Source organism: Ixodes scapularis, unplaced genomic scaffold (genome assembly GCF_016920785.2).
Source record: "Ixodes scapularis isolate PalLabHiFi unplaced genomic scaffold, ASM1692078v2 PGA_scaffold5__190_contigs__length_132052651, whole genome shotgun sequence".
Lineage (NCBI taxonomy): Eukaryota > Metazoa > Arthropoda > Arachnida > Ixodida > Ixodidae > Ixodes > Ixodes scapularis.
Window position 1 is genome coordinate 68,733,235 of NW_024609880.1, and position 11,403 is coordinate 68,744,637.

At 53.0% G+C, this 11,403-nt stretch overlaps 2 protein-coding genes across 2 annotated transcripts; both read left to right on the forward strand.

Annotated features, from left to right (window-relative positions):
• The first annotated feature begins 6,207 nt into the window (after positions 1-6,207).
• On the forward strand, positions 6,208-6,948 carry LOC120849006. Its single transcript, XM_040221091.1, has one exon. The coding sequence runs from the start codon at positions 6,208-6,210 to the stop codon at positions 6,946-6,948; it is 741 nt and encodes a 246-aa protein (XP_040077025.1).
• Positions 6,949-9,456: 2,508 nt separating this feature from the next.
• LOC121048460 (uncharacterized protein K02A2.6-like) lies at positions 9,457-10,197 on the forward strand (the record flags this gene model as incomplete). Its single annotated transcript, XM_040504820.1, has 1 exon — positions 9,457-10,197. A coding segment is annotated over one exon (741 nt), but the record flags the coding sequence as incomplete, so codon positions are not given.
• Positions 10,198-11,403: the final 1,206 nt, after the last annotated feature.

The window sequence follows — 11,403 nt, forward strand, 5'->3', positions numbered from 1 at the left end:
GAACGGCGGGCATGGCAGTAGGAGTCCCAACATCATTCGGCATGCCCGGCCCCCGAAGAGGCCCAATGTCACCCCGGTCACCGCCTCCGGCACCATAGCATGAACTATTTTTTGCTCCCCTGTTTGAGTGCCTTTTACTCGGAAGGTGACCTCAGACAGTTTTTCTACGACCCGAAGCGGACCGCGCCATTTAAGCTGCAACTTTCTGGCGAGCCCACGGACGCCGGCCAAGTCGTTGGTACACACGACGTCACCCACGGCGAAGCTCGAAGTTGCGGCGTCCCTATCAAATAGGTGTTTCTTTGTTTCGGCAGAGTCAGCCAGCATCAGGCGTGCAGACTCGTGGGCGGATGAGAGTCGCTGAAGCGGTTCATCTCTGTAGTTATCTAGAGTGCCGTAACTTCCCGTGGGTGACTGGTAAAGGGCTGATGGCATCTCGGGATGGCGGCCATGAAGAAGGAAAAGGGGGCTCTGTTTAGTACTCTCGTGGGTTGCCGAGTTGTACGCGAAGGTGATGTAAGGCCCCCATACGTCCCAATCCCGTTGGTCACGGGCCATATAGTGACACAGCATTCCGCTGATAGTATGATTGAGGCGCTCCACCGCTCCATTACACTGGGGGTGATAAGGCGTTGTAAGAATCTTCTGGATTCCCAGAAGATTACATACCTCTCGCAGGAGCTTTGACGTGAAGTTTACACCACGATCTGTTAAAAGTTGCTGAGGCGTCCCGTGGCCCATTACAACGCGCTCGACGAAGAGGCGGGCCACGGTTTTCGCCCGCTGGTCGGGCATGGGAATAACCTCGGCGTACCGGTTGAGGTGTTCAACAAAAACGAGCAGATAGCGATTTCCCTGGGTTGATAGGGGCAGGGGTCTCATGATGTCCATCGACCTCCGTTGGAAGGGCTTTGAGATTTCCTCGAATATTTGTAGAGGCGCAGGCTTGCGGCCCTTAGGAGTTTTCCGCAGAGAGCAGGAGCCGCAGCGATCGCAATGAACTTTGACGTCCTGCTTCACGTGCGGCCAGTAGTAGTCGCGAGAGAGCCTCTCCGTCGTTATCCGTGCCCCGAGATGTCCGGCGTAAGGAGCATCGTGCATTGTTCTCAGCAGCTCATCGCGAAGTGAAACCGGAACGACGGCGTGGCCGCGCGATGTCTCCGGTGTCGTCCGCCTGTCTCCCTCTCGTCGGCAAAGTAGACCTTCGTTGTCTAGATAGTACTCGCTGTGCCGACCCGGAGCGTACTCACATTGTTTAATCAAGCTCACCAGCTCGTCGTCGTTCCTCTGTTCTTGTCGAAAAGGCTCTGGGTCCAGCATCGGTCTGAAGTCCGCCACGCCGCAAACGACCGCCCGACTCAGCGCGTCTGCGTTCTGATTCAACTTCCCCGCACGATGCACGATTTCGAAGCTATGTTCTTGAAGCAGCAAGTTCCACCTCGCAAGGCGCGAGTTTGGGTCACGGACGGACATCAGCCATTTGAGGGCGTTGCAATCCGTAATAACACGAAAATGCCGTCCGAATCAATAGCATCGGAAGTGTCGCACAGCCCACACTACGCCCAGACACTCTTGTTCAGTGGCACCATAGCGCTTCTCAGCTTTGTTCAGCTGGCGGCTCACAAATGCGATCGGATGCTCCTGTCCATCAAAAACCTGGGCCAGCACTGCGCCAATGCCTTGGCCGGATGCGTCAGTCATAACGATGAAATCCCTCGAGAAGTCCGGGAATCTCAAAAGAGGGGCACTGGTCAGAGCATCCTTCATTAGCTCAAAAGCCGTCTGTGCTTCCTCGTCCTACACAAAGTCTACCTTTGGCGAGGTAAGCCGCGTCATGGGCCTGGCGTTTTCCGCGAAGCTTTTCACATGCCTGCGGGTAATCTCCAAGCAATCCCAAAAACTGTCGTACTTTCTTCGCATTTTGAGGGGTTGGGAAATTACGGACACAGCTCAGCTTGTGAGGATCAGGCCTAACACCCTGCCTCGAAAGGATATGTCCCAAGTACTTCGTTTCCTCCCTCAAGAACTGACACTTGGAAGGTCCCAACTTCAGACCCGCTGCGCGGAACCGCATCAGCACGGACTCCACATCCGCTAGGTGCTGGTCAAAGTCATGGCTGCATATAACCACATCATCTAAGTACACACGACACGACTTCCCAAAAATACCTGCAAGGATTACGTCGGCTGTGCGCTGCCATACCGCCGAGCTGTTAACCAGCCCCATGGGCATCCGTCGCCACTGATAGTGTCCGGACGACGTATTGAAGGCTGTCGTTTCTCGGTCACTCTCGTCCATTTTTATTTGCCAGAACCCTGAGGCCATGTCGACCATGGTGGAGTACTTAGCAGTGCCCAGCCGAGCAGTGGTCTCCTGAATATTTGGGAGGGGGTATTGGTCGATTCTTGTCACCTTGTTTAGTTCGCGATAATCGACCACAAACCTGAACGACCCGTTGGGCTTCCGAACCAGGAGAGCGGGTGCACCCCAGGGAGAAACGGAGTGTTCTATGATACCCTTGTCCAACAAGGCCTGGACCTGTTGCTCCATCTCGTCTCTCTTAGCGAATGGTATCCGATACGCTCGGCGGTATGCGGGTGCAGCGTCCGACGTGTTGATTCTGTGTTTGATTGTGCTGCAGTGACCGAGGTCCAGCTTCGTTAAGACAAATGCCGCCCGGTACTTCCACAGGAGCTGAGCGATCCTTCCTCTCTCGCCGGGGTGGACGTGGGGCAGCTCGAACATTCCCAAGAAAGCCGCCTCCGACATGCCGTCGACAGTGTCGCAACTCAGTATCATCTCCTCAAGTTGTGGGTTAGATTCTACGTCAACAAAGACTCCGACCCGCTTGTTCTTGGGCAGGCGCATTTCAGACAATGTAAGATTTGCTATCCTGACTGGCACACGTCCCCTCTGATCTACACGCGCCAGAGCATCAACCCCCAGAAGCCCATGAGGCTCAATCTCTACCATCTCCACCACACCCAGTGCGCCGTGGGGCGGGTTCCCCCGGAGCTTACCAGCCACAGTAATCTCGGTCCTTGGTGGAATGACGCACTCTGACACCAACATGACAGGTGTCTCAGCAGAGCATACACCCCGCACAGGTTGCGATGGTGACCAGTTCAAGATCGGAACCTCTTCCCCGTCGAGCACAACCACCCCCTTCGTGGTCAGCAGGTCCAAGCCGTGGGCACGCACAACATCCTACCCCAGGATTCCGGACATGGGAATCATCGCACTGTCGTTGCAGATAAAAAAAGGATGGCAGAACGAGGTCTTCCCGATCCTAAGTGGTATGATATAGCAACCACAAGTCTCCAGCTCTTCTCCTGTTATGCCTGTCAACAGCGTGCGCGTGCCCCCGAGGTGCTGGTTGAACGTGCGACCACTCTGACTCAGTTCTCTGAAGACGGACTCTTTAAGGAGGCTGACCTTCGACCCGGTGTCCACGAGAAAACGTAGCTCCAATTTTCCAATATTTGCCGCCACCACCGGACTGCTCTCCCCGCACAACCTATATAATGGCCACGTTTATTTCTCCCCCTCCGCCGGTGTCGCTCGGAAGGAGACCTGTTAGTGAAAAGACGGTGAGAGTGCAGGCGAGCTGGTGGTAGCTAATCATGTCGTATTACACCTGAGACTGCAGTGGAAGAAATCGGAAGAACTTTCAGTAGAAGGAACAGACACAGAGACGTTCTCTGTGTCTGTTCCTTCTACTGAAAGTTCTTCCGATTTCTTTCACCGCAGTCTCAGGTGTAATACGACATGATTAGGGACCTGTTAGTTTCCCTCCCCGTGGGGCCCTCCCAAAGCGGCGTTTCCTCTTTCTTCGTTCCTGTGGGGCTGCTGCACCCCTTGTTGTGCGGAGTTCGAGAGTGAACCCCTTTCATTCTCGGTTCTACTTCTGCACTCTCTTATTCTATTGCCGACCAGGTTACAGTACTAGCACCGCATTGGAAAACGCACTGACGTATTCCGAGGAGGACCCCTCTCCATCGGCGCCCGCTGAAGAGCGATACTGTCAGCAAACAGCTTCTCCAGCCTGTCGAGGCGCTGAGAGAGTAAGTCCGTCTCATTCTTTTCCTCGCGTGCATCGACCGCACGTAATGCAGCCCCGGGTGCAACTAACTTCTCGTTGCGCTCTTCTGCAGCGGCAGCCTCCACGGCGTCAGCAAAGCTAGTTGGACCCTTTGATAACACGTAGCGTCTCACAGAATCTCGCAGTCCATTTACGTACAAGGAGAGAAGCTGTCGCTGCAGCACACTATCTGCAGCTGCTCGTGATTCAGCCGCGCCGGCCCCTTCGAACTTCGGGATAGTCTTCGCACCCAGCGCCCGTAGTCGACTTGCGAATTCTCGGACGTCTCTTTAGTCTCTTGCTTGGCAGCCATGAACTTCTCAAGCCTCAGACTTTCCGGTTCATTGTCAAATCTCCTGAGCATTAGATCCCTGAACTCGGGATATTTCTTCACCGCTCTCATTTCTTCATCGTGCCAGGCAAAGTTGTCGGCCCTTCCGATCATCTTGCATTTAGCGATGCCAATCTGTTGTTCATTACTCCAACCTCCCATCTGAGCAACTTGGCTTAGCACCCGAAGAAAGTCTGCCACAGTGGGGCCGCTGCCCTCGCCCGAAAACGAGGGCACCATTGAGCCCAACGCGAGCACTCCGGCGCCGATCGAGTTAGCCATGATTTCGGCTACGGTGTTGATGGCCGCCGTACTTGCTTCTTCAGACGACATGGGCACTGTCTCGATTGCGGGGATTTACTTTCCGGCGAAACCTTCAACGTAGAATCCTACCGCTGCCACCAATTGTGAAGACTCTGGTTAGGAGCTGCACACACACCGTCGTCGGGGCCCGACGTTGAGGAGAGACAGTACCCAGCACTAGTTCCGGCACATATAACTTCATCTAGACTCGGCTGGAGTTCGCTACACAGACAACTGCTACGACGTTCTCCGTCCGAAGACTTGCGATGGTTAACCCTCCTCTTTGTCCTCTTTTTTCCCCTGTCCGCGAGGCGAGGATTCTTTGTAATCTGGCGCGAACGCTACGGTGGGACACACACGCACACACACGTGCCCGCACGCACAGCACCGAATGAGACGGTAATAAACTCCGTCACAACGAGACGAAAGACTGCTTTCATAAAAGAAACTCAACGAACACGAGCGACAAGAAAGCAGCCGTTCTAACCAAACAAGGTAACAAGACGTGCTAGTGCATGACGCCAAGCGAGAAGTATTTCATGCAGGTAATTATTAACGACAAGCCAGTCAAAATTTTCGTCGACATGGGAAGCCAGTGCGTAACGTTACGAGAAAGCGAAGCGCAGCTGATGAACGTGACCTACGAACCACTGTATCGTCCATTCACAATTAACGGGTTTGGATCTGGAAAAACGACGCCTTTAGGCAGCTTCCAAGCAACATTGACGGTCGACGAAGCCAAGGCCAGTGTCAAGGTATACATGGTGCGCGACGCAGTGCAGGTTGTTCTGCTGCTTGTCGGACAGCCTTTTACATAACAGCCGCATGTTACTGTGGTACGTCGCAAGAACGTCCTGCGCATTCTTGAAGAGCGTGATACGTCTGATGATGAGGACGGTACTTTGGCCAGTCTTAAGATACCGGTCCTGCCTCCACGACGCGTAAGACTTTGGGTCAAAGAAGCGGCCGTAATTCCTCCCAACTACGTCGGGATTATTGCGCTCCACTCCGGAGAAGGGACACAAAAAATCCACGAAAACATCTTTATTGATGGCAATATCCATGAATCGCGTGGGCATTACGTCCCGACCTGTGTTTTGAGAAAAGACGAACTGGGAGAACTGTATATCCTCGTAACTAACATATCGGCTACGCCGCTGATCAACGCTGAAAACGAACAGATCGGTAGAGGAACATGGTGCATGGAAGAAGACGCTACCACCAACTGTTATGTTGTATTACGCGCGTTTCAGCACGTATGACGCGCCCCCTTTTTTCTTTTGATCGCTCCTCCTCTGCCTACCCTTTCCCTCTCTGATAACATGCTATAAGTTACGCATGGCTGCCGGCCGCGCGCTCTTCTCGCTCGCTCCGTCATGGAATAAAGTCATTCCACCTCGCCACTCGCCGAGCTGCTTTCATCAATGCTGTTCGGCCACTCGCACGAACACTACATAATGGCGACGAGGACACCGAACCTGCCTTGGGATCATGACTTCTGAGGACGAACCAAGAGATGACCAGTTAACCAACCGAGACAGCGCTGAAAGCACCGAAAGCGTCGTCGATGCCGAGGCCATGACCACCAGTTTCGGGCAAGTGGAACATTTTGATGAGTCTACTAGTGACTGGCTCTCCTACGAAGAGCGAGTGTTGTCTTTTCTACGAGCCAACAAAGTTCCGGCAGAACTGCAAATAGACGCCTTCGTGAGTTTGATCGAACTGAAAACTTACGCCCTTCTCAAGTCGTTGACTGCTCCGGAAACACCGTCGTCAAAGTCCTTTGAAGAATTGCGGCAACTACTGCGCAACCGATTATCACCCAAGCCGTCCGTAATTGGCGAGAGAGCGAAATTTCACCGACGGTCGCAAACGGAAGATGAATCCATTTCAGAGTTCGTGGCCGAGATACGACGACTCGCACAAACGTGCGTATTTGGAAACTTTCTTGATGAGTCACTCCGAGACCGCTTTGTCTGCGGCCTCCGACGAGTAGATATCCAGCGGCACTTGTTCAGTGAAGATAAGCACCTCACATTCCAAAAAGCCGTCGAACGTGCTTTGTCACTCGAGGCAGCTGTCAAGAACGCATCAGCGACCCACTCAAGGTCAGACAGCGCTGCCGAACTGAACAAGCTGCGCAGCTCGGGGCCCAAGCCAAGGGTGATAACGGCGCATTGCTCTCGCTGCGGTTCACCCAAACACAAAGCCACGACGTGTCCACACGCATAAGCAACGTGTTACAAGTGTCACCGTCAGGGGCACATAAAGAGAGCGTGCAAATCAAAGACAAGGTCGCCCAAGAAACGTTTTCCAGTCAGGTCCTTGGAAACCCAAGATGAGTTCCCTCTCAACGGCATCAAAGCATCTGCTTGGTCTACGCCCATCATGGTTGAAGTTCAAGTTCAAGGCACTCCGTTGTCGATGGAACTGGACACGGAGGCAGCCGTATCGATTATTTCAAGCAGCCTTCACAAGCGACTTTTTCCAAGTCTGCGCCTCGAGAAAACACCTCTTCGACTGCGGACATACACGGGACAAGTCATCAAGCCCAACGGCGTGCTACATGTCAACGTCGAAAGCAGCGGCACGGAAAAAAAAAACTGTTACCACTCTATGTTGTACCGCAGACCGCACAGCCGCTTTTGGGACGAGAATGGCTTCAACACGTCCAGCTTGACAGGGACCACATTAGAGACGTCAACTCCATCACGCGCGCCTCGCCAACTTCGAACAAGCCTCCAGCTGAACTTGAGCGGCTTCTGCAAAGATTCAAGCATATTTTCAGTGACGAGCTCGGCAAAATCAATGGTGAGAAAGCCCGTCTTTATTTCAAAAACGATCAAAAACCCAGATTTTTGAAGGCTAGAACGGTACCGTTTGCATTACGCGCAGCCGTAGAAGGCGAACTTAATAAGCTTGAAACATTAGGCATAATCTCTCCCGTTGCCAGCAGCCTGTTTGCGACGCCTGTAGTGCCAGTCATCAAACATGATTGTTCTATTAGTCTTTGCGGCGACCATAAAGTCACGCTAAACCCTATCCTAGACTCCGAGAGCTATCCGCTCTCTAAATTCGAATAATTATTTGCTGTCCTGGCCGGAGGAAACAAGTTCTCGAAGCTAGACCTCAACCGAGCATACCAGCAGGTAGAAATGGATGAGTCATCTAAGAGTTACCTAACTTTGAACACTCACAAGGGACTCTACGTCGTAAATCGCCTTCCGTTAGGCATCGCGTCCACACCGGCGATATTCCAGCGAATCATTGGCAATATCTTGAAGGGTCTCGAAGGAGTCACTTGTTACATCGATGACATCATGGTAACAGGAAACACTGACGAAGAACACTTCCGCAATTTGGAGGCTGTGTTGCAACGCTTATCTGAGAGAGGCGTCAAAGTAAAACTGTCGAAGTGTGAATTTTTCGAAGATAAGCTGCAGTACTTGGGGCATATCGTAAGCCGAGACGGCGTTCAGCCAGCCACTGATAAGGTCGAAGCTATCATGAAAGCGCCGAGGCCAGCTGACACGCACCACTTGAAGTCGTTGCTGGGACTAGTGAATTACTACGGAAAATTTATTCCTAACCTTGCCAGCGTGGTTGCACCTCTCAACCGATTTTTGCGCGGCGACGTGCGCTGGTCATGGAGCGACAAATGTGAATTTGCGTTCTACGAAGTGAAGTGGCTGCTGTCCTCTCCGCCGGTGCTGACTCATTACGATCCTGGGGCACCGTTGCAGCTGCCCGGCGACGCCTCAGCGTACGGCGTCGGCACGGTCCTGTCTCACGTCGCTCCAGATGGGCAGTGTCGTCCGATTGCTTACGCGTCAGGTTGACTAAAGCGGAAGAAGGCTACAGCCAAATAGAAAAGGAAGCGTTAGCACTTGTATTCGGTGTAAAACGATTTCATTACTACCTCTATGGGCGCAGTTTTTTTTCTTGTAACGGACCATAAACGCTTGCAGACCATCCTGGGACCGAAGACCGGCATCCCTATCCTAGCAGCAGCCAGTCTAGAGCGCTGGGCAGTTCTCTTTTCCGCGTACACGTTTACGCTAAAGTACAAGTCATCAAAGGAAAATGCCGTTTCAGATTGCTTATCACGCCTGCCTCTCCAATGTCAAAACGGCGATAACAAAAAGCCGTCAGAAGAATGTTTTTCCTTACAACGCTTCAGTACGCTACCGGTTAACCACCGTGACGTGGCTCGCGAGACAAACAGGGACCCGGTGTTGAAGCAGATCGTGCAGTACGTGGCCGAACGGTTGGCCGAATCGCGCGCCGAGTGACGATCTAAAGCCTTTTTTCTAAAGGCGCTGCGAGTTCTCATTGCAACAAGGGTGCCTAATGCTTGGTACCCGTATCGTTATTCCGCGACGTTTCCAGTCCTTCATGCTCGAAGAGTTGCACCAAGGACACCCTGGAGTTGTCGGGACAAAGGAGCTGGCACGAAGCTACGTGTGGTGGCCCACCATTGATCAGGACATCGAGCGGCAGGTAGGCGCATGCCAGCCTTGCCAGCTGCAGCGTAATTTGCCTTGCCCTGCTGCGCTACACCCGTGGGCGTGGCCCACTCGTCCCTGGGAACGAGTCCACGTGGATTTTGCGGGACCGTATAAAGGTGCCATGCTGTTTGTTGTTGTGGATGCTCATTCAAAATGGCCGGAAGTCTTCACAATGAAGCAGACAACTACCGAACGAACCATAAATTCTTTGCACGAACAATTTTGTCGTTTTGGGTTCCCAGAAACGTTCGTGTCAGATAATGGACCACAATTCACGTCTGCTGAATTTGCAAGCTACATGCGCAGGATCGGTACACGTCATATTCGCACGGCACCGTACCATCCAAGTAGTAATGGCCAAGCGGAACGTTTTGTCCAGTCTTTGAAGGTCGCACTGCGCAAGGATCCAGCCCTCCCTGTGAAGGAGGCACTGGCGGACTTTCTTTTGGCTTACCGGAACACTCCGCACACCACAACCGGAGAAGCGCCAGCCGTCCTATTGCTTGGCAGGCGTCCCCGCACACGGCTAGATGTTGTCAAGCCTTCAACCAGGGAAGCTGTTTCTGCAAGGCAGTTTACCCAGACGCTAAAACGGCGTTCAAGTGGTCGGCTCGGTAAACGGTTCTCGGTAGGCGACAGTGTGCGGGTCCGAAATTTTCGACGTGGTGACAGGTGGTTTAGAGCCACGATTTTAGCCCAAACCGGGCCGGTATCCTACAAGTTGTGTGTAACGACGCCACGAGGTGTGTCTCAGTGGGTGCGACACAAGGACCACATTGTTCGGGTGCCACCGGAAGAGGACATCTCCACGCCACTGGGACCTTTCAGGGAATCCGAGGTACCAGAGGCGTGCCAGACTCCAGCACCACAAGAAGTGGCTCCTGCTCGACCACCACCAGCAGAACCAGCTCAGCAAGAGGAGCGGCGATACCCTTCTCGCCAACGAAGACCACCGGACCTCTACGCGCCCTAGCCTATTGTTGAGTGTAGAACAAACTTATTTAGGCCCGAGGAGTGTTATGTTGTATTAGGCGCGTTTCAGCACGTATGACGCGCCCCCTTTTTTCTTTTGATCGCTCCTCCTCTGCCTACCCTTTCCCTCTCTGATAACATGCTACAAGTTACGCATGGCTGCCGGCCGCGCGCTCTTCTCGCTCGCTCCGTCATGGAATAAAGTCATTCCACCTCGCCACTCGCCGAGCTGCTCTCGTCTATCCTGTTCGGCCACTCGCACGAACACTACACTAACCTCGACGCGTACGTAAACTACAGAGAAAGAAAGCTGACAACCTTGATTGCAACATAGGACGTAGATGTCGGCCTAACTATTTCTGACTCGCAAAAGAAAGCCCTCGTCGCCACGATTAATGACTACCGCGACTGCTTCTCTACATTCCTATCGGAATTGGGGTGCGCGAAGGCAACAAAGATGAAGCTCGTCGACGCGCTCAGTAGGGCTCCTGCATAGGGACCCGAAGAAATGGATGTCGCCACGGGCGTCAGCGTTTTCGCTGCAGAGCTCTCTGATGTCTGGTTGGTGTTGGCTCAAATGATCGATCCAAGGTGACAAGGAATGAAAAACTACTTATAGTGGTCTTCAAAAACGAGAGTCGTAGCGCATCAAGAACGAGTACGTGCTAGCAGAGGGCAAGATTTTAAAAGGGTCCTGAACGACGGAGAAGAGCGTCTGCTATGGGCTGTGCCACGAGGAGCACGTTGGAAAGTAGTACGACGATGCACGATGACGTCGGTCACTTTGCTGTTGAGAAGACCATAGCACTACACTCTTAGAAAAAAGGGTATGGATAGTCCTCCCTTAGTGGAGGAACGGTCTTGTAACCTATGCTCCTTTAAAGAGGGAGAAACTTTCGACCCTGAAGCACGGGAGCAAAGTTCCTCCGTCGCCTGCATCTCATCATAGCGGCCCTGAATCGAGCAAATCGAGCGCAATAAGGCTTAACGAGGACGCTGCGTCTCTTGTACGGGACGAGAGGAGCAGCAAATAAAAGCGTAACACAAGCTTTCCGCGAACTGTGTTTATTTCCGAAGTCAGATTCCCCCACAGGTTCAAAAGCAGTTACTCGGTCTTCTCGTCGACAGCACTGCGATGTAAAACGGAGACAACCGATACCCGGTTACTTCGCGCACTTTGCGTCTTACCTTTAGTGTTCCTCGAGTC